This window comes from Delphinus delphis, chromosome 7 (assembly GCF_949987515.2).
Source record: "Delphinus delphis chromosome 7, mDelDel1.2, whole genome shotgun sequence".
Taxonomy (NCBI): Eukaryota; Metazoa; Chordata; class Mammalia; order Artiodactyla; family Delphinidae; genus Delphinus; species Delphinus delphis.
This window is the reverse complement of record NC_082689.1, coordinates 29,462,440-29,484,061: the sequence shown is the minus strand read 5'-3', so window position 1 is coordinate 29,484,061 and position 21,622 is coordinate 29,462,440. Positions and strand designations below refer to the sequence as shown.

General features: G+C 36.7%; 2 protein-coding genes across 2 annotated transcripts in view; one reads left to right on the top strand and one right to left on the bottom strand.

The window, feature by feature from the left end:
- Positions 1-1,459: 1,459 nt before the first annotated feature.
- On the top strand, positions 1,460-5,826 carry FAM237A (family with sequence similarity 237 member A). The gene is made up of 2 exons (XM_060015582.1): positions 1,460-1,871; positions 5,687-5,826. Exons 1-2 carry the CDS (start codon positions 1,460-1,462, stop codon positions 5,824-5,826), a joined length of 552 nt encoding a protein of 183 aa, XP_059871565.1.
- Positions 5,827-8,804: 2,978 nt separating this feature from the next.
- Positions 8,805-21,622, bottom strand: part of DYTN (dystrotelin) — a 51,149-nt gene continuing 38,331 nt past the window's right edge. The window contains exons 10-12 of the mRNA XM_060015581.1: positions 18,271-18,430; positions 15,251-15,758; positions 8,805-8,908 (exon numbers count right to left, since the gene is read on the bottom strand). Of these exons, the coding sequence (XP_059871564.1) occupies positions 8,805-8,908; positions 15,251-15,758; positions 18,271-18,430 (772 nt within the window). The remainder of the gene's footprint in view (positions 8,909-15,250; positions 15,759-18,270; positions 18,431-21,622) is intronic.

Genomic DNA, 21,622 nt, shown 5'->3' with positions numbered 1-21,622 from the left:
AAATATAGAGGAAATATTTTTGAATAATTTTGTATCTCAACATGCCTCTTCAGGAATGTGCCTGTTCAAAGACAGTTTCTGAAATACCGGTTTAAGGGAGACTCAATATGTTTTGCTGCTGTACAGAAGAGAAAGATTCCATCTCATGGTGTTTTCATGAAATGTTTCCAATATAGACATATTCTCATGAGAATTCCCATGAGCTGTGCCATGCTTGCCTTCATGATACTAACATCTAAAAGATTTGGAAATATAAAACTGAAAGTCAGCTGTATATGCCCTCCTGCTTTTTCTTTACACTAGAGTTGTTTAAGTTTAATATACATTTTGTATATCATATACATTTGTGAAGATTCAGGTAAACCTTTTTTCCTGGGAAAAAAATTGGTTTGTTTTTATTATTTTTTTTTTTGCGGTACGCCGGCCTCTCACTGTTGTGGCCTCTCCCGTTGCGGAGCACAGGCGCCGGACGCGCAGACTCAGCGGCCATGGCTCACGGGCCCAGCAGCTCCGCGGCATGTGGGATCTTCCCGGACCGGGGCACGAACCCGCGTCCCCTGCATTGGCCGGGGCACGAACCCGTGTCCCCTGCATTGGCAGGCAGACTCTCAACCACTGCGCCACTAGGGAATCCCGGTTTATTATTATTTTAAGTACATCATTTCTCATTGGACTTGTCTGAAGTGTAACATAATAATTTCAAAGTGTATATGGATGTCTTGGTTTTATTGTAACCAGCTGTGAAAGCCAGAAAAGCTGAATGAGAGGCAAATAATTTTTGTTAAAATTCTTGAGATTTATAGCAAGATGAGGAAAATGAGAAAAGATCAACTTTATGAAAATTATGTCAGAATTGCAGAACATTTCAGGTGTTTGTAAAATGTTTATTAATTCTACTCTAATGGGTTGAATATACCTTGGTTCCCATACGTTTATCACACTATCTTGTGTTTATTTTTATTTATAACATTTTACATTTCTTATGCCTTTTTTAATAATAAAAGGAACCATAATAGGAAAGCATCCAAGGGTAAAATATGTTCAAATTCTTAATTGCATGGGAGTCCTGGTTTAGGATAGCTAGGCTAAATTATGCAATTATAGAATAATAAAAGCCATGTAGCAAGACGGAAAAATTTCACTTAATACTCTTTTAAACTATATTTCTTTGTACTAGGGAAAAACAAATTTGCTTATTTATCTTACAAAAGAGCACATCTTAGGAATAAATCTTTCTTAATCTAAGCATCTTGGTTTTGTACTACCTGGCCTGACAGTGCATCATTTTATATAGAATGGGGCTTGTGAGATGGGAGGTAGGATAAGACTTTTCCCAGAGATGATGGTATGTTTCCTTTGCTGGCACCAAGGTTCTTAAAGGCATAATTATTTTCTTTACTGAGTGGAGCACAAGCAGGAACTCATATGAAATATTTCCATCTTGCACAGTTTCAAGGCCATGGCCAATCCTGGGAACAGAGGAGGGATCTACCGCCACTTGAGTCTCACCTGCTCCCTGCTCATTGTGGGAATATGCTGTGTGTCTCCTTTCTTCTGTCACAGCCAGACAGATCTGCTGGCTCTTAACCAAGCTGATCCTCAGTGCTGGGAATCTTCCTCGGTTCTCCTCCTAGAAATGTGGAAGCCTCAAATTTCCAACACTGTTTCAGGTTTCTGGGATTTTATGATCTACCTGAAGTCATCTGAGAACTTGCAGCATGGGGCATTGTTTTGGGATCTGGCCCAACTCTTCTGGGACATCTATGTGGACTGTGTCCTCTCCAGAAACCATGGCTTAGGAAGGAGGCAATTGGCTGGAGAGGAAGAGAAGATCTCAGCAGTGCCTCCACAGCACGCAGGGAGAAAAAAAGGTGGTCAACCCCAGGTCCCATGTCTTTTGAAAGGATCAATCAAGTGTGAATGTGCTGAATTGTGAGGAAGAGGGAAGTGGCTTTAGGGCAATCCATTGCCACACATAGCCTCCTCAGGGGTGAGCCCAAAGAGTACGCAAGTGATAGGAAGATAGATAGCACTTCCTTTTGTAATTTGCAGTAGCTGTTTTTATCAACATATTGTCCTCATCTTCATACTTCAACAGCAGCAAAGAAGAATCAGAAAGACAAGTAGGAAAAGACATGATCCCTAAAATACAATATCAAGGTATAAAGGGATGCCCCCAAATTAATATTACTTTTTTCAGTAAGGCTGAACATTGGTAGTCATAACCTGTGTTCACTTGCTATGGAATTGGGAAGATTTGAATATAAGCCTGGGGAAGGCTCTTGCCCCTTTTAAATAGGAAAACAAAAACAGAAACAAAAACTAATTGCTTTCATGTAAATGGGAAGGACTCCTTGAGATGTACTTACTTAGCTGATGGATAAATGGTAGAAAAATCAGCTGGCTTGCAAATTCACTCTTCCTTGTTTTCTGGAACAAATTGCAAATAAGTAATTAACTTCCAGCAAGCTGAGTAATTAATTTTTAGAAATCTGGAACTTCCTACAAATTTAGAGATTTTTCACTGAAGTAAATATGGTATTCAAATGCAGTCTTCTCCAGGGGCACTAGAATATCCTTTATAGAATTAGAAGGAGGGTGAATAAATCACTGTAAGCTGAGAATAACAGCCTTATTCATACTGTTTGTGTTCCTTTTTTGGTGTTGTTTCAACCAATGTGCTTCCAAAGCTTGCAGCAAGGGCTGTTTGGGTGGTAGTAACTATTTATGCACTAGTGGAAAACTGAAGCATAAATAATTTTTGCAATTGTACATTTGATTGTGAGAACTGTTATATGTTCCTGTAAAACATCTATTAAAATAGCAATTAACAGTAATAGTTATAGATCAATCTTTTCCCAAGATATTGTAGAACCTTTAAATATCTGGTTTGCTTTAACCTCAGTAACAAAAAATATTATTAGCTGATCCATAAAGCCAGATAATCCACTGCAATTATTTATAGATAAATTTATTAATTTGGCAAGTGTTATTGTCACTTAAACCAATTTCATTTTTTAGAGGAAATATTCTTTTAGCAGTTTAGCTACTAAAGCAGAAATACAAAATGATTATCTTTAAATGTTGGTTACCAATATTTTAAAAATATTTTGAACAGAGGCTTCCCAGGCATCAGCATCAGTAAGGACTGTATATTTTCTTCATCTGCACTGTAGGCTCTTTTTTCCATTCTTTTTTTTTTTTTTTCCATTCTTACTCTACTTAACAGTGGTACTCAAATTACTACCACTATTTCTTGCTTTGTATTTTGCACTCACTTTGCACTTTAAGTATCTATAGAATAAATGAAAATAATGTTTGTGTTCAACTTAACCGGAAAATAATTATCTATAATTATATAGTATAATTAATTAAATTATATAATTTAATTGTATATTAAAATTACATATATATATAATCTCAAAAACAGCTTTCAGTTTGCTTGCTTGCAACAGGCTACTATAATAGTCTGAGACTACATGTAATTTTCTGAGCATACTTCAACAAGGCATTTCTATCTTCTTTTTTCAAAAAAAAAAAGTAGATTTGTCTTCAGCTTTGGAAGTCACTTCCTTCATCTTGCTACAGAGTTGCTATTGACCCAGCTGGTCTGCAAACTTTACTAGGAGTTGCTTTGCAAATATTAGGGGTAAACATTTCACTTTATTGAAGTTATTTTAATGTTTGACATAATTGTTGCAGACCAGGAAATAAGACTTTCCATTTGTATTGTATAATCAGTCAAAGAGGGTCTTGGGTCAAGAAGACACCCTGTCTGAAAGTTAGTTTCAGGAACATCGAGATATCATCTCAAGAGGCTTGATTAAATCTCTAGTGGCTCAACTGGGCTCTGGATGTACCTGCACAGATTCTTCACTAATTTTTCCTTTTGTCCCTGGGGAATTAATATTCTACTAGGTTGGGATGGGGGTGAGGGTGAACAGGTGTTTGTCTCCATAGTTCTCAGGGAAATCACATCATCAGAGCAGAAGAGAAACACTAAAATAAGTGTCTACATAATACCTGGAAAGGTTCTTGCTATTTTGATGTCTTCAAGTTAAATAGTTTAAATTCACTTGAGAAATGTTGCAATGAATCACGCCTTATAAAAAACACAAAACTCCTATATAACTTTGTATGTTAATATATTTGTTAATATTGAGTCAGCAACTATGTAAACAAGAGATATCAAATAGCTACGTAACCTTGGTCAAGTTAATTGACTTATTTAGCTCTCAGTTTCTTCATCTGAAAACGAGGGATATGGGAAGAATTAGAAGGCCCTTAAAGTCTCTTCACATTCTGTGTTCTGAAGTTCTGTGATTCTATAAACAATAAATGTATGAAAAGCGTGGATTTAACTACAGAAAGAATCTGGAAGAGCCTTACTCCAAGGAGAGCTTACCGAGCTGAGTGATGACCTAGACATTGTGGTGGTTTATAACTTTAATAAGCAGAAACAGAGGTGATCCAGAAATGAGAATTCCAAAAATTCTGAGGGCCAAAAATATCATCGTTTGAGAAGACTCAAAAGAGCATTGTTATTTTGTCTAGAGAGATACAAGCTAACAACTGAGTGCCAAAATGGTCAGAAGGCTGAAGAGGATATACCCAGGCTTCACTACTAAATTATGATGGATTCTGTGAAGGCAGAGAGAGAGAGAGAGAGAGAGAGAGAAAGAGAGAGAAATTGATTTAGGAAAAGAGTAGGCTGATAATATCTCCCAGATAGAAAATAACAGAGTTGAGGTTAACACAAGGGTTAGTAAAGACTTTAATACAAATGAAAGGATTTTGAAGTATATCCTTGTTTGTGTCAAAAATGATGATCTCTTCCTTCAACAAATCTTGCTCTGCCCCTGAGAGGAACAGAAAAACTTACCTGCCTGAACCTGGCAGCTTGGACGGTCTAGAAAAATTGTGAGTCTTTGCTTTCCTCCGTGACGTGAAAGTTAAAATTTAGATTTATAATTTGATGATGTTTGCAGTCAGTGTATAACTAGCTGGCAAATGTTCATAATGCTTATTTTTTAAACATTAAGCAGAAGAGAAAACAATGCTTCAGAAATATAAGTTAGATTCACAAATGCTTGATTTTCTACTTTACTCACTCTGAGAAATTTTGTAAGCAACATATTCAGAAATTACCAATCTAGAAATCTATTCTAAAGAATCATTCAGAGCTGTAACCAACTTTGCAGTATAAGGCTCTTCACTGCAATATTATTTATAGCAACAGAAAATTGGAAATAATCTAAATGTCCCATAATAGGGTAATGGTAAACTAAATTATGGTATAAAGTATGTATGTGTAAAACTATGGTTCTCTCTGGAAGATTATATTATGGGTGGTTTAAACATTTTTCTTTATATTTTTATATTAAAATGATATGATGACCATTTTTTACTTTTTTAGTCAGAAAAATATATTTTAATACATATTAATCAAATAGGAAATGTATTTATTATAATCTACTTAATTCATATTATATAATTAAACTTCATAGGACACAAAGTTTTGCATAAATAAAAATTTCAAATACACCTCTGCAAAAAATCTATACAGAATATTAATAGCCGAGTGGCAGAAACAGCAAACATTCTTTTAAAAACCAAGTCATTGATACTTAATTAGCCTGAAAATAATTTGGTGACCTAATGACGAGTTGCTTTTCTCTACTTTCAGGTGTATATCCTCAGCAACCAAGAATCCCTTCCCTAAAGAAGAAAGAGTTGATTGAAGGCTTGATAAACATGCATGTACATAGGAGTGGGTCTAAGTTCATTGGAAAAGTGACCAGTAGCCTGGAAATAAAGAGAAAATAAATCGAACCTCAGAGCTAATGCACATCTTGGAATTTAAATATATATATATATATATTTTTTTTTTCTTGACTACTGATCGTTTATTTACTTGAAATGGTGGGAGCATCCAGAGATGCTTAAGCCACATTCTCTGAGTACTTAGTTTCATTCTTTTAGGCTGCTAGCATGTTCCTTCAAATGGCGACATTACTGCCAGATCATCCCACTGTCTGAAACAGTTAAAACAGCTTCCAAAGATGAGTAGGGGATCGTGCTACTCAGATTCTTTGTAGTCATCTTGATCATTGTTTCGGGATGCTTGACGTTGTTAATGAACTAGAGTGCCACATATTTAACTTGAATACACTGCATGACTTTGAAATATTAACCACTGGATTGTTTATGCACAGGCCAATAAGAGACTATATTTATTAATTACCAGTTATTGGTGGTAGTTACTTGAATTTTGTTTGAAAGAATATTTTTGAATATTTTGAACTGAGTGAAGCAAAAAACAAAACACGAAACTGGTGAATAAAGCATTCTTCTAATAGAAACAAAATGAATAAAAGCTCTCGACCCCAAGTAATGTTATTGGAGTTTTTTTATTTCAATATTTAATGTGACCATTAATGATAATCCAAACTCTAATAAAATAGCAGTAGGTATAAATTTTTTCTCAGTTAGCATATTTTCTATTGGATTAAATATTAAGATTATAACTGGTTACACTTTACATTGAAAAGAAAAGTAAAAATCAAACGAACAGCATTATGAGAAAAGAACCCATAAAAATATTTGCTCTCAAAATGACCAGGCTTGAATGAGGTTCATAGCAAAGAAGTCCAATTAACAAATATATTTGAGTTCCAGACACAATGCTATTTTTATCTCTAATTACGCTCATCTCTCCAATCATTCTATTATAATTGATGGTTGACAACCAGTTTGAATTTCAGATATGTTAGCATTTCACTTGCTTTTCCCAGGTCCAAAGGAAGCCTCAGTAAGTGTTTTCACTGAAGGTTTATGGCCCTCCTTAAGTGAAAAATCTTATCCAAAGGGTTCTTATTAGAAGACACAGATGCATCTGAAGATTAGCCAAATCTTAACAATAGGGGAAGCAAGTCTGGGGAAGGAACTGGGGAGGGGGTCCAGCCTCAGCGTTAACTTGATTAGAAGAATAAGCACATTAAAAGCTGCCACTCTTTGACTACCATTTCTACAGAGGCTCATGGTTTTGCTTCTGTACTACTTTCTCTAATGTCTTGCATCATATTCTTAAAAACTATTATATAAACTCATTACCTCTTATAAATCGCTGAAGAGATGCCTGCCCCTTGCTCCTCCCACACCTTGGTACTACACAACGGGGGCTGCCAGTTTTTTCTGATGCTTTGTGGGCCATCCAGTCTCTGGCGCAACTAATCAGTTCTGTCTTTGTAGAATTAAAGCAGCTGCAGATAATATGTAAATACATGAGCACGGCGGTGTTCCAATTTTAAAACCTTGCTCGCGGACACTGAAATTTGACTCCATGTCATTTTCAACTGTTACAAAATATTACTCCTCATCTGATTTTTTCAATTATTATTTTTTAAATGTAATAATTTCACAGGCTGCACAAAACTGGCAGTGGGCAGATTTGGCCTATGGGCTGTAGCTTGCTGACCAGTGCTCTGGGGCATACTTAACAAACTTGTAAGGAACAAGCTGGAATGAAGTAAGAAGGAGAGTGAATATGTTGAAAAACAAAACCAAAATAAAAAATTCATGATAGGCTGAAAAGCAAATTCAAAAAGATTAGGATGAGACTGAACAGGTGTAACCTAGTCTTAATCTTACCCAGTTGGACATTATTTCACTTTGGAAACATTACTAGTAGTTATGGATCATATAAATAAGAGCCCAGAGCCTCTCTGAATGTAATATGGACTGCACATCAAGAAAACAGGTGAAACAATGGAACCATAACAATATTTATTTAGAGAAAGTGCAAGCAGTGGTTAGAATACAAGCTTAGGAGCTGGGTTCGAATCTCAACTTTGTCAAGTAGTGACCAAACGACTTTGGACAAGTTACTGACCCTCTTTGTGCCTCAGTTGTCTCATAAAAAGAGATATCTACTTACCAGGTTTGTTGTGAGGTTTAAATTAGTATTAATACATACATGGGGCTTAGAAGCTAAGTGCTCTCACAGTCAAAAAATGTTAGCTACTACTTTGGACATTATTAAGCATCTATACCCTAGTCATACATACAGAGGATGGAGACACACAAGTACTTTGGCCAAATTCAATGAATGTGGGGGTTTAGTGAGAAACATTCATGTTTTTAAAATAAATTTATTTTGAGATAATTGCTGATTCATATACGTTGTAAGAGATAATACAGAGACATCCTGTATACCCTTCATCCAGTTTCCCTTCATAGTAACATCTTGCATAACTATAGTACAATAACACAACCAGAAGATTGACATTGGTACAATCCACAGAGTTCATTCAGATCTCACCAGATCTGTATGCACTCAAGTGTGTGTCTGATATGCACATATGTGTGTGTGTGTGTGTATGTGTGTGTGTGTGTGTGTGTGTGTGTGTGTGTATTTAGTTCTTTGCCAAGCCTATTCTCCAGCAGGAGCATCTAGATAGAATATTAGGTCATCAATTCGGTAATTCAGATATTGAAGAAGATAGTTGCATGAATTCCTGTAGATCACATACTTGAAAATTACTACCAATGTATTCAAAGAAAGAGCCTCTATTGGAAATGCAGCACATCTGGATTTGACTTGGCTCCTTCTTTCCATTTTCCTCTATCACTCCTCATTCCCAAGGCTTTACTCTGAAGAACAAAGACACATGTGTAGAGACGTTAAAAAATAAAATTTTCTTCATGCTTCATGCCAGACTATTGAGAAAGAGGTAGAAGGTTTAGTTCTTTTAGTACAGATTTTGAAAACACGTTTCGTCATCACCACAAGTCTGGACTCTTTTTCACTTCAAGTTGGGCAAAGTGATCTGATCAACAAGGGCAGAGAAGGCCCTGCATACTCGCTCAGCTCCACAGTACAGGTCCATATTTACTGAAGATTGCAGGTCTGAAAACAACAAACAGGAAAGTCCTTCAGAGAAAGCACCTGTAGGTTCTCAAGCTGATCTTAATAAAGCTCTAGCACAGAGAAGAAATAAAATCTGTCTCTCTGCAGTTCCTGATGGCAATGCCCTTTCTCTAAGCCAGCTTGCAAATGAGATGGGTATCATTTACCATGATCAATTACTAATTCAACCAAGTTGTGGGTTCTTTTTTTTTTTTGCGGTACGCGGGCCTCTCACTGTTGTGGCCTCTCCTGCTGCGGAGCACAGGCTCCGGACGTGCAGGCCTAGCGGCCATGGCTCACGGGCCCAGCCGCTGGGCAGCATGTGGGATCCTCCCGGACCGGGGTACGAACCTGTGTCCCCTGCATCGGCAGGCGGACTCTCAACCACTGCGCCACCAGGGAAGCCCAAGTTGTGGGTTCTTAAAGAGCATTTTCCCATAACTTCAAGCACGAATCTGAGTAGCCAGAAAGCCCAGTCTAGAGCAGTGGTTTTCAGACTCTGGTGTATGTTAAAATCATCTGGACAGTGTGAAAATACATTGCTAGGTCCCACTCTCAGAGTTCTGATTCAGAATACATAATTTGATGTGTCAATTTGATTAGACTGTGGTGTCCAGATATTTGTTCAAACATTATTCTTGGTGTGTCTGTGAAGGTGTTTCTGGATGAGGTTAACCTTTGAATTGGTAGACAGAGTAAAAGCAGATTGCCCTCCCTAATGGGATGGACCTTGTCCAATCAACTGAAGGCTTGAATAGAACAAAAAGTCTGAGTAAGAGAATTCCTTCTGCCTTACTGTATTCCAGGCGAGACATGTTTTCTTCTGCCTTTGGACTCAGAAGGAAATATCAGCTCTTTCTAAGGCTCGAGCCTGCCTGCTTTTGCATTGGAACTACACATTGGCTCCTCTGGGCCTCCAGCTTGCTGACTACTGATTTTAGACTCACTAGCCTCCATAATTATGTGGGCCAATTCCTTAAAGTGAATCTCATTCTATATCTATATATACATCCTGTTGGTTCGGTTGCTCTGGAGAACTCTGACTACCATAATACATCAGGGATGGGGCCCAAGAAATTGTGCTTCTCATAAGTTCCCAGGTGATACGGATGCTGCTGGCCTAGGGAAGATGCTCTGAGACCTCTGCTCTATAGTTACTGATTAATGGTTTGAGTGGTCCCCTATGACCTATTGTAATAGGAATTGTGTTGTAGAAAGCTCTACAATTTGGCAGTTATTAACCAAAAGTTGGATACGCATAATTTTTAAGCTAAAAGTTCCATTTCTAAGAATTGATCCTACAGAGATATTTACATATGAGTACAAAGATATATGCTATAAGAATACTCACCGAAACATTCTTATGATAATAAAAAATTGGGAGCAACTGAATTACACACCAATAAATAAATTATGGTATATTTATACCCTGGGATATCATGCAGCACTTAAAAAATCACACTGCCCAACGTCTAAGATATTTTGTCAAGTGGAAAAAGCAAAACAAGCACAACCTAACTTATGCTGAGAAAGTAAAGACACATATATGCAAAGAAAAAAGTCTGAGGGAAAAACTCACTAAACTGCCAACATTTTTTACCTCTGAGAAACAGGTGGCCGGGAGTGAAGGACATGATGATGAATTCATTTTTGAAAAACACGTGCACTTAGGCATTTTAATTTTACAATGAGCATGCTGTATAGTATTGTTTGTATAATTAAAAAAATAAGATCACAGGAAATAAAAACATGTAAAGGCTTAGCTTGTTATACACTTTAGTTACATGATTTATTATGGCTCCATCTGTGCTGTTTTCTGTTGAACATAAGAGAGGGTTCATGTCGTTTTAATGTCTATTCTCTAACACTGCCCCAGAGCTACAAGGACCTTGAGTAAATAATATTTTATTGCCTGAAAAAAAAACTTTGTCCAGAGGCAAACTTATTTTAGGATATTCTATTCCTCAGCCCATAGTTATAAAAACTTTAAATATAATAAAGAAATAGAGAAGCAATAATTCATTTCATATATCTGTTCTTTTTTTCTTGTTTGGTTGTTTTATTTTTAAGCTCTAGTCCCTTGAAATGTTAAAACTAGCCAAAGATATGCACCTAACACCAAGTATATTGCTTGGCATGAACTTGGAATTCCATACATATAGGGACTGAATTAATATAGTGTATAGTCAGAGGCCTAGTGAGATGTTAGATAGACAAACCTGTGAAATCAACAGTCCAGAGGAAATCACGATCGGAGAATAATTCACTTGAATGTAGTTAACAATCTATCTGGTCTCTGAATGAATTTGGGATGTGAGAGAAGGCTATCAGAATGATGGGTATAGAGGTTTAAAAGTATTAGATTATCTACTCTATGATTACTCTTCTGGCAATTGAAATACTGAGCCCATGTCTTCCTTACAATAATAATTAATGAAGCAAACCAATATGTATTGAATATCTACTCTGGACTAAGACCTGGAGTTCCAGATTGTACATGTTGACTGTCATTCTGCTATTTCCATCTGGATGTCTCCAAGCAATTCACACTTAATGTGTTCAAAACAGAATTCTTGATTTGCTGACCTCCCTCCATCTCAGCTTTCCCAGCTTTCCTTATAGCAATAAGTGTATGACAATCTACCAAGTCCAAGCCGCCACCACCTGTCCTTCTCCAAGCCACTTTCTACACAATGACAAAGTGTTTTAAAAACATAAATTTACCCCTTTCAAAATGAATGCCCAGCGGCAAGCACAGCTCTTGGCACATAATTAAATCTTGATGACTATTTGTTGAATGAATGAGTGAATGAAGGATGAACCAACTAGACATTTTTTTCTACCTTCATGGAGCTTAATGCTGGAACTCTTGTGTATCTTTTCCCATCAAGAAAAATTACTTCTACTTTTTCATATATATATGTGAGTGTATATATATGTACATATATATATCAGAGAGAGAAAGATTCACTAAGCGTTCAGTATATATCCTTAGGATTCCCAGGCAGCATTTGAGAAGTCTACCTTCTAAATAGGTGAGATAAAGATCCAGTGTTGAACTTCTCTTACCTGTGGTTGCTAAAGCACTGCTCTTTCTTTTTCTATACCTGCTAAAGTCCAAACTTTATCTTCTGATTATTTAAAATAATAGTTTAGATGATGGTTGCAGGTGGGGAAGAAAGGAACAGGAATAATTCTTCCACATCCACCCTCAACCATGCCCTGCTAATCCCATCATCACTCCCTCACCTTCCCTTCTCATCCTTGAAACCTACTGTGGTAAACGGATGGCAAAGAGGGATGGAAGAGAAGCTGGGGAAAGAATTTCAGAGATATAAGTAGGAAATTTCACTCAGAAAGGGAAAGAAAATAATTTAATGAGAAAGTAAGACTAGAGCATTAAGTTTTTTTTTTTTTTTGTCACCACAGAAGCAAGTAGTGTTAGATGTTCTTTCAAATCTAATTCCTTTACTGCAAATTTGAACAAAATGTTTGCTACTGATTTTCAGTCCAACATGTGGAATTTAAAGAGGTTTGGGGAACCCCTTCTACACACTTTCTCTTTTCCATTAAGCTCTCAGAGTCTCTTGAGATCCTATTATCCTAGATCTTGATATTGAAAGACTCTATTCAGTTAATGTCAGCAACTGCCCCCAAACTGACCATCATGCTTTGCCGTTTTCGTCTTATTAAGTCTTAAGTCATATAAAGTTCATCTTAATTTCCAAAATGCGTTGACTCCTTAGCAAAACTCCAATTCAAAAAGCTAGTCAGCTACTAGGATAATCACACACTGGGTGAATAGGTTGACAGTCTGAGCAAATCTTAGTGTATTACAAACATTAGATCTTTCTAATTTTTCCAACAATTCTCAAATTAAAAAATAAAAAACAGGGACAGTAAAACGATTAGAAACTTCCTGCTGTTATCTGATGCATCTGTAACAGAGATAGAAATAAAACAAAAATGACCAATACCTTAATTTAGTTTGTTTGCCTTTCCACATCTTCATATATGTGGTTATCACATTTCTGTCTCTGATTACGTTTGCTGTGATTTTGATAAGCATGCATAAATTATGGGGTGTATTTTTATAATCCATATTGCCAGTGGCTAAGTAGAGTTTACAGACAGAGTCATATTCAATACCTGATTGAATAAGGATACAAACTTAGTAAGAAATATTTGAATGAAGAATGGCAATGTTTAATAAATGTAGATATTAGCCACGAAGATTAACATAGATCCTATGCTTAAAAGCCTCAAAGAAATAAAACTGATATAAAAGAAATAACTATAAATTTAAATCTTGTCAATTAGTACTCACTGAATTATCACAAAGTATACAATGCAGTATAATAACAAAAAGGGAAAGATGCACTTCCCTGCTAATATCATAAGCACTTTTGTATAATAATGCATGCTACCTACAGAAACATCTCAATGGTTCTATTTAAATTGTAAATGGAAGCAGAGGTAAATTTTTTGAGAATATATTTTTTATATTATCTACAATATTGGATAATGCTAACTGCATCTTTATACATTATTGCATTATCTGAATTTAAAAATAAACTTTGCCTTTTCATGATTTCCCTTTAAATGATATAATGATGGGTGTGTATATAGATACAGATACATTTATATGTATAGACCTTGATAAAGTTACTTAAAATATGCATGGATCTTTTAGGTATCAAACTGCATGCAGTGCTGGGATATTGTCTCCCAAATATGTGTAGTAGACCTAGTCTATTAGGAATCTGAAATGTACAATATAGCCTGCTACATTTGTGAGGGCTGACCCAATACAATATTTTAAAAATCAACAGCTTTCAAAAACTCAATTGGAGAAACAAAAAATAAAAATGAGATGAATATGTGAAATCCTAAAATAGTTTCTAAAATAAAAGTCAAATTTTTATGTGAAATTTTCCTAAAAAGGTCAAGTGGATATTGACTTTGCTTTGAATGCTCATCATGACCCCACTGATGTTTAGATGGAAATAAGTGGGTGCAATCTTGTGTTGGCCCAAGAATCAGGCACAGGGAGTTCTCATCCAGTCTTTGTCTCAGGCAGCCTGAGCATGCTTCTGGTATCTTTGCGATCTTGTTTTCTCTAATACAGGATTATAATTCCAACTCTCTTCACAGTAGATATTTTTAGAATCACCAAGTAATTACTTCATTGACTTGGCTCTAGCAAGTTCAATATATAACTGACATTATCATGTTCCCATTTTATAGCTCACCAGCTATTATGGGCTGAATTGTGTCTCCCTCCCCAAATTCATATACTGAAGTCCCACTCCCAGTAACTCCAAATGTGACTATATTTGGAGATAGAGTCTTTAGAGAGTTAATTAAATGAAATGGAGTTTATGTGGCTGGATCCTAAACCAATATGAGTAGCGTCCTTATAAGAAGAGGAAATTTGGATAGGGACATGCACAGAGGGAAAATGGTATGAAAACACAAGGAGAAGACAGCCATCTCCAGCCCAAGGAGAGAGGCCTCAGAAGACACCAACACTGCTGACACCTTGATCTCAGACTTCCAGCCTCCAGGAGCGTGAGAAAAACATTTTTTTAATTGTTTAAACCACCCGATCTGTGATACTTCATTATGGCAGTCCTAGCAATCTAATACACCAACTCAGAAATATTTTGGGAAGGCCTTCTTTGATGCAGAAATGCATGAGAATGTTATCCTTGTTTTATCACCAGTCTCTATATGATCACTCCAACATAAAAGATCTTACACTTTCTTAAAAAGAAATGGATACAGATATAGATATATTAAGATGACAAAATACTCTATAAATAAGACAATGTCACTGTAAAACAGGATAGCTATAATAAAGAAGTATTAATTAAAAGAGCCTTTAGGTTTAACAATGAGACATAACTTATGAAGGTGATGATGATGAGGGTATTATTAATCACACAGAGACCTTAATCAATTATCTAGAAAGACAGCATCATTCTTATCCCATTTTTAAATGGTAACATCAGGCTGCCCAGTTATATATGTTTTAGTACTATTGATAATAACAATTGCAATAACAAAATAATAGGTATTTATTGAATTCTTGGTATGTGCCAGGTGCTATACTAAAACTTCATATGGCTTATCACTTTTAATTCTCACAATAACCCCATCAATTAGGCAACACTAGAAATCAAGTTCAGAGAGATTACTAATGTCCAAAAGACTCACAACTCTGTTACCCACTAGATGAATCGTAGCTGTAGGGCTAATACAGAGCTATAGAATCAAGTGTTTTAAAAGGCAGCCTAACTCAGTGGCCATCACTATCTCTAGTGATTGTGTAAATCTTACCTGAAGGCATTTCTAGAGTGAAGGCATCCATGAGTTTTGACAACAATTCCTGCAGTTCCTCTTCCTCCAGCTCATCCTTTCCCTCCTGGATGTTAACTGCCCCTTTCCTTTCCACAGGTGCCAGGGCAGGACTGTTCATTTCAGCAGGAGCAATTTGGGAGGCGTCCTGCAGCAGTCCTTCCTGGGAACTGGGTAGGGAACTAAAGATTTCTTTCGAGGTCTTTTGTGCTTGGCTTCGTGCCCTGGTGCTTTGCGTTGACCTTGGCTGCAAAATGGCCTCTGGTGATTCTGAGTTTGGTAGAACATGTTCTGCATGTGCTGGACCTTGGTAACTTCCATCAGTCACAGTGGACTTAGGAAGTGTTTCCTCTTCTGAACCATCCTCAGTGGCATCCTTGATCTGGGAAGACTCTCCTCCCCTCTGAAAACTTTCTTCACCATTTCCATGGTCACGCTTGGCAACCGTATTTTGCCAGGAAGATGAAGGATGAAGGGGCTGCAACACTGCCTGGGTAAAGAAAACTTTATTTATGAAGAAATGAACATTTATCTTACTTTTTCATTATGCATTAAATTTTAATATTCCAATAGGAAATTTTAATGCAAGATTTTCTTTTTTGTCTCTAAATACATTGATATTAATTTTATTTTATGCTGTTAATTCAATGTCAACCTAAAGGTAGAACAGCTCAGATTCTAAAACATCACAGAGAATAATCACAAGGAATTTGGGAAAATGCTAGGTTCTGAAAGCTCAGGTTCTAAAAATATCATAAGGAATATCTGGAAATGTCAGGATATCTTGGATTGATAGCTAAAAAGTATTACAATAAAACATTCATAATGATCCATTTAGGTAGGTATGTTGTGAGGGGTTTCATAATAAGTCATAGGAATAATATCTGGGGGGTGTGCTCTCTACAAAGCACAGCCCTCGAAGTGTGGCCCACAGACTCCTGGAGGTCCCCGAGACCCTTTCGGGGTCCATGAGGTCAAAATTACTTTCACAATAACACTTAGAGGTTATTTGCCTCTTCGTTGTGTTGACATTTGCACTGATGGTGCAAAATCAAGAGTAAGTAAAGCTAAAGTTGTTGGTGTTTACCGCACATCAAGGTAGCATCACCAAGCAGTGCTAGTAGTGATGGTATTCTTAGCATCGTGCACTTGCAGTTAAAAAAAAAGGCAGCTCCTCTTAAGAATATCCTTGATGCAGATGAATGGATAAAGAAGATGTGGTATATATACACAATGGAATATTACTCAGTCATCAAAAGAATGAAATAATGCCATTTGCAGCAACATGGATGGACCTAGGGATGATTATGCTAAGTGAAGTCAGAGAAAGACAAATGTCATATGACAGCATTTATATGTGGAATCTAAAAAAAAATGATATAAATGAACTTATTTACAAAACAGAAACAGACTCACAGACATAGAAAACAATCTTATGGTTACCAAAGGGGAAGGGGGGGGAGGGATAAATTAGGAGATACACACGACTGTAAATGAAATAGAGAAACAGCAAGGGCCTACTGTATAGCACAGGGAACTATATTCATTATCTCATAATAACCTATATGGAAAAGAATCTGAAAAAGAATATATGTATTTATGTATAACTGAATCACTTTGCTGTACACCTGAAACTAACACAACATTGTAAATCAATTATACTTCGATAAAAAAGAAAAAAAAGACTATTCTTGAAGGTGTAGCAAAAATTCTTATTTTTCTTAGTGGCACATGTCTTCTTAATATTATATGTGATGAAATGGGAAGTATGCATAAAACACTTCTTATGTTTACTGAAATATAAAAGTTGCCTCTTGTGCAAAAGAATTAGACGGTTATTTGGCAAACATTTTTTCAAAAATGAATGAAGTGAGACTGTGACAGTAAGGAAAACAATGATATGTGTTGCCAATTTTAACAGTTGAGCTTTTAAGCAAAAATTAGAATTTTGGAAAACTTGCATCCGCTACCATGAGCTTGCTTGCTTTCCAATTCTTAAAGACTTTTCTGATGAGATTCATGGTAGTATTAATGAATATGATTTTTTATGATTTTTAAATGATTTTTAAAACTCTTGTATAATGGAATGGGTGAGCATTAGGAAGTTCGGCATAGCTCGGTGAACTTCCAAATGACCAGTGTATGATGGTATAAAATCATGCCTGGATAGAAGATTCATTCAAAAAGCACAACAGAATATTGTATTTTAATGAAACACGGTGTGAAAGAGATATGGTTTCAGATTCAATATTGCAACCATCCTTTAAAAAACAATCATTGATCATGTTTTGGTGTAGTATCAAAGAAGGTCTCCAATTATCTGAAAAGGCTATTAAAATACTCCTCTCTTTTTCAACTGCAAATCTGTGTGAGGCCACATGTTTTCATATTCTTCAGCCAGAACATCTTGCAACAGATCAAATGCTGAAGCAGTTAGGAAAAATGCAGCTCTCTTTTCTGAAGCCGGCCATTAAAGAGATTTGTAAAAAACGTAAAACAATGCCAGTCTTCTCATTAAATATATATAAATAATTACTATTTAAAAATGTTCCATATATAATGGATTTATTATTTGCATTTTCAAATTAGTTAATAAATTTATTTTAAAACCACTTATCAGTTTTAATTTTGATTAGGGTAAACAGCAATAGATATAACCCACAGAAGCTCCTTGGGATCCTCAAAAAATTGTAAGTCTCTAAAAGGGATGCTGAGACTAAAGGTTTAAGGCTCAATGCTATAAAGAACCCCTTTGCCCCAGGTCTACTGTTTCTAAATGGTACCGATGCTGTTCTCTCCCAATGGCACTTCCTTCGCAAAAGTGGAAGATATCGTCTGGCTGATGAAAAGGGGAGCTGGTCAGGGTATGGAGAGAAGAGGGAAAGGGAAGAGGCTGATCAGAGTGAGGTGCAAAGCCTCAGGCTGCAGCCGACCCTCAGCCAGAAGATTCTAGGTCAGACTTCCAGATGGCCCAGATGGCCAGTGTCTCCCACATTCTATACCTGTAGATTCTGTCCCATTAGCTGTAGCTTCGTCCACAGACTGTCCTGGTTGGTTGTGAGTTCGTGAATCTTTGTTTCAAATCTGCAACTTTTTTCTTCCTGGCAGGCATATATGGCTTGCAACTTGTCTTTGTATTGGTTTAACTGTTTTTTAAGGAGCCTGCAAAGAGGACAGGTCTGAGTGGGTTGGAAGGGCAAGAGATCAGCACAGCAAGATGCAAGAGCCTTAGCGAGATGTACCCTGGGTCCTCTCTGGGAGAAGATGCCAGAGTAGCCTGCGCCTCGACTATTACCTAACATTGATCAATCCTGCTTTAAACTGTTCGTTCACCATGTACAGAAGTCCTTCGTGTCTATTATATACACAATTCCCCCAAGAATTTCACTGGTTTTAGAGGTGTTTTCAAAAACACATCATGCATATTATGGATTACTTTTGACAGCATACCTTCAGCAGCTCCTTAAATGCGAATATTGACTTTATTCATTATCCTTTTGTCCAGAAACACTCCATTTAGAATGATAGCATACATGTCATGGCTAAATACCTAAAACCCGACCAAGACCACAGGGAGGGAACAATGATGCAATTTGTGAATTGTGGGTCTTGGTTTCTCTTCCTAAGACTAGTTGTTCACTGGTTTCAGAATGAACCAAGTAGTCAGGGTAATTCTTTTAAAACATAAGGCAGGGGACTTCCCTGGAGGTCCAGTGGTTAAGACTTTGCCTTCCAATGCAGGGGATACGGGTTCAATCCCTGGTCAGTGAGCTAAGATCCCACATGCCTCGCGGCCAAAAACCCAAAACATAAAATAAGCAATATTGTAAAAAATTCAATAAAGACTTTAAAAACGGTCCACATCCAAAAAAAAAAAATCTTTAAAAATTTAAAGAAAAGAACCACAAAGAAAACCCATAAATCAGATCATGTTACTCCTCTGCTCAAAGCCCTCCAATGTTCCCCGCCTTAAACCAAAGTCCTTACAGAGGCAGCCAAAGCTGAACAAAATGGCCAAGACCCTCCGCTTCCCTCCCTGACCTCATCTCTGCTTTCTTTTACTCACTGTCTGTCCTTCAGCCACACAGAGCTTCTGGCAACTCTTCGAACACACTGGGCATGTTCTGCCCTCAGAGTTGGCTCTTTTGGCCCCCAATGCCTCCTTCCCTCAGGTTCTCGCCCAGCTCATCCCCTCATCTTTAAGTCTTTGGTCACCATCATATTCTCAGTGAGCCTCTCCCTCACTGCTCTACTTGAAACTGCAAACCAGAACTCCTAACCTCGCCTCCATCACCTCCCATCTCCTCCCCTAGTCCTTCCCATCTCCGTGTCTCCATGGATTTTTGCCATGTCTAATTGCTACAGAACATGATGCGATCTTAGATTTTGACTTAGTCTCGAGCCTTCAGACTACTGTGCAGTCACTTTATATGACATGCTACCTGTTTTACTTGTTATTTTACTTATATCTTACTTACTCTATTACTTACTCTATTACTTACTTACTCTATTACTAATTGTTTATTGTCTCTTTATTCTGGCAACTTTTTTTCTGTTTTGCTTCTTGCCATATCCCCAGGCCCAGGCCTAAACTAGTTCCCATTACAGTGTATGTATACAGTGAAAATTGGCTTTCTAAAGTACAGTCTTATTCTTTGACCAGTGCTGTGGTCATATTTGTGGAAGTTGTAGAAATGGGCTCCCTGGTAGGAAATGCAACAACATTTCTCAATGTTAGAGCCTTTGAAATTCTTAATTGCCACAGATCTTGGAGAGGTCTTGGAATTTAGCTGGGGCTCCTATCCAAAGCAGGCATCTCTAAAAGATGGCTCTCAAACTTCCAGGCAACCACACAGGTGAAAGAGGAGTCTGATTCTAAAATCTTTGATTGTAATTGGAGTTTCAAGCACTTCTTTATGATGGACTTTTCAGAAAGGAGTCAGCCCAGGGATTTTATATAGCAGACAACAAAGAAACATTCTCAGAAGGCCTCCCTAGACAGTATTTTCTATACTTAGAGTGTTGTGCTTGTTATGACCAGTAGTGACATCAGTTTATCTTTCTCCCATGCTGTCTATCACCCACATCCCCTTCCTCCTTTCTGGCCCATCCACCATGTTTGAACATCTAGAAGACATGCGTTCCCATCCTTCCACAATCCAGGTGAAAGTAGGGAAAGCCCTATGAGAAGTGCAGCTCTTTTCTACTCTATTTTTTGTTTGTTTGTTTGTTTTAATGGAGAAATCCTCGGAGAGTCTCCAGTGAACATGATTTACCCAATGCCAATATTTCCAGCAACTGGGAGCCCCATACTTTCAAGGTAAATATCCACTGTTAACAAAACAGTTTAGATTATTTGAGAAATAATTCCTTTCAAATGACCTGAAATCTGTCTTTCCAAACTTTTACATCTTTATATGCAGTTCTGCTTCTTGGAGCTAAGGAGCTTGAATCTCCCATGTACCAGGTCTTCAAATAAACACAAAGGCAAGTTAATTCACCAGGCGAGTTAATCGCACACAGAGCAGTGGAACATTATTTTCTTGATCAGCACCTAGCATAGAGTAATAAATAGATAACTAATAATTGAATGATACTCTTTCTTGTAATGTAGTCTGAGACTGCATTGCTTTTTAAATCATCAGTGACAAATTGTGGGCTGTAATTGAACTTACAGTTGACTATATATCTCAGGTCTTTCCACGCTATTTGTTGTGAACCTGGGCCTATAATTGTAGGATTTGCATTTACTCTTTTAAAATTTGGTCTTTATTAATTGTCGCACTATTCCAGACTATGATATCTTAGTGATTCAAGACTGTCATTTAGCTTATTATCTATGCCTTTTGGTATCATGTCATATACATTTGAGAAGCATGCTCTCTACTATTTTAACCAAATCATTGATAAAAATAATGGGGCAGACAGGAACAAGGATAAAGCCTTCACATAGATTTTACTCACTAATCAGGCTCACACTGGTATTCTTTGTGTTGATAAATATCTTACTAGGAGACCAATGGTGTATGTAGTGGGTATGAATTATATAAAAGGGAATCATCTAGTTTAAAATAATTGTTTGAAGTAATTATTTTAAGAATTAAGTTTTAAAGAATTAAATTTCAAAATTTCCTTTTTATTTCTACATTTTAAGTTTCAAAATTGCCTTTTTATTCCTATACTATTTTCCTTAATTTTATTTCTAATTTATTTTTCTTATACCATGAAAAAGATCAAAATTGTTTTTAACATTTAAATTATTATTAAATTACTTTAAAAGTGTTATTAAGCTTCTTTTCATGAGTTATCACAGAATTTTAAAATGTTCGTTACCTTTCATACCTTTGCATTATG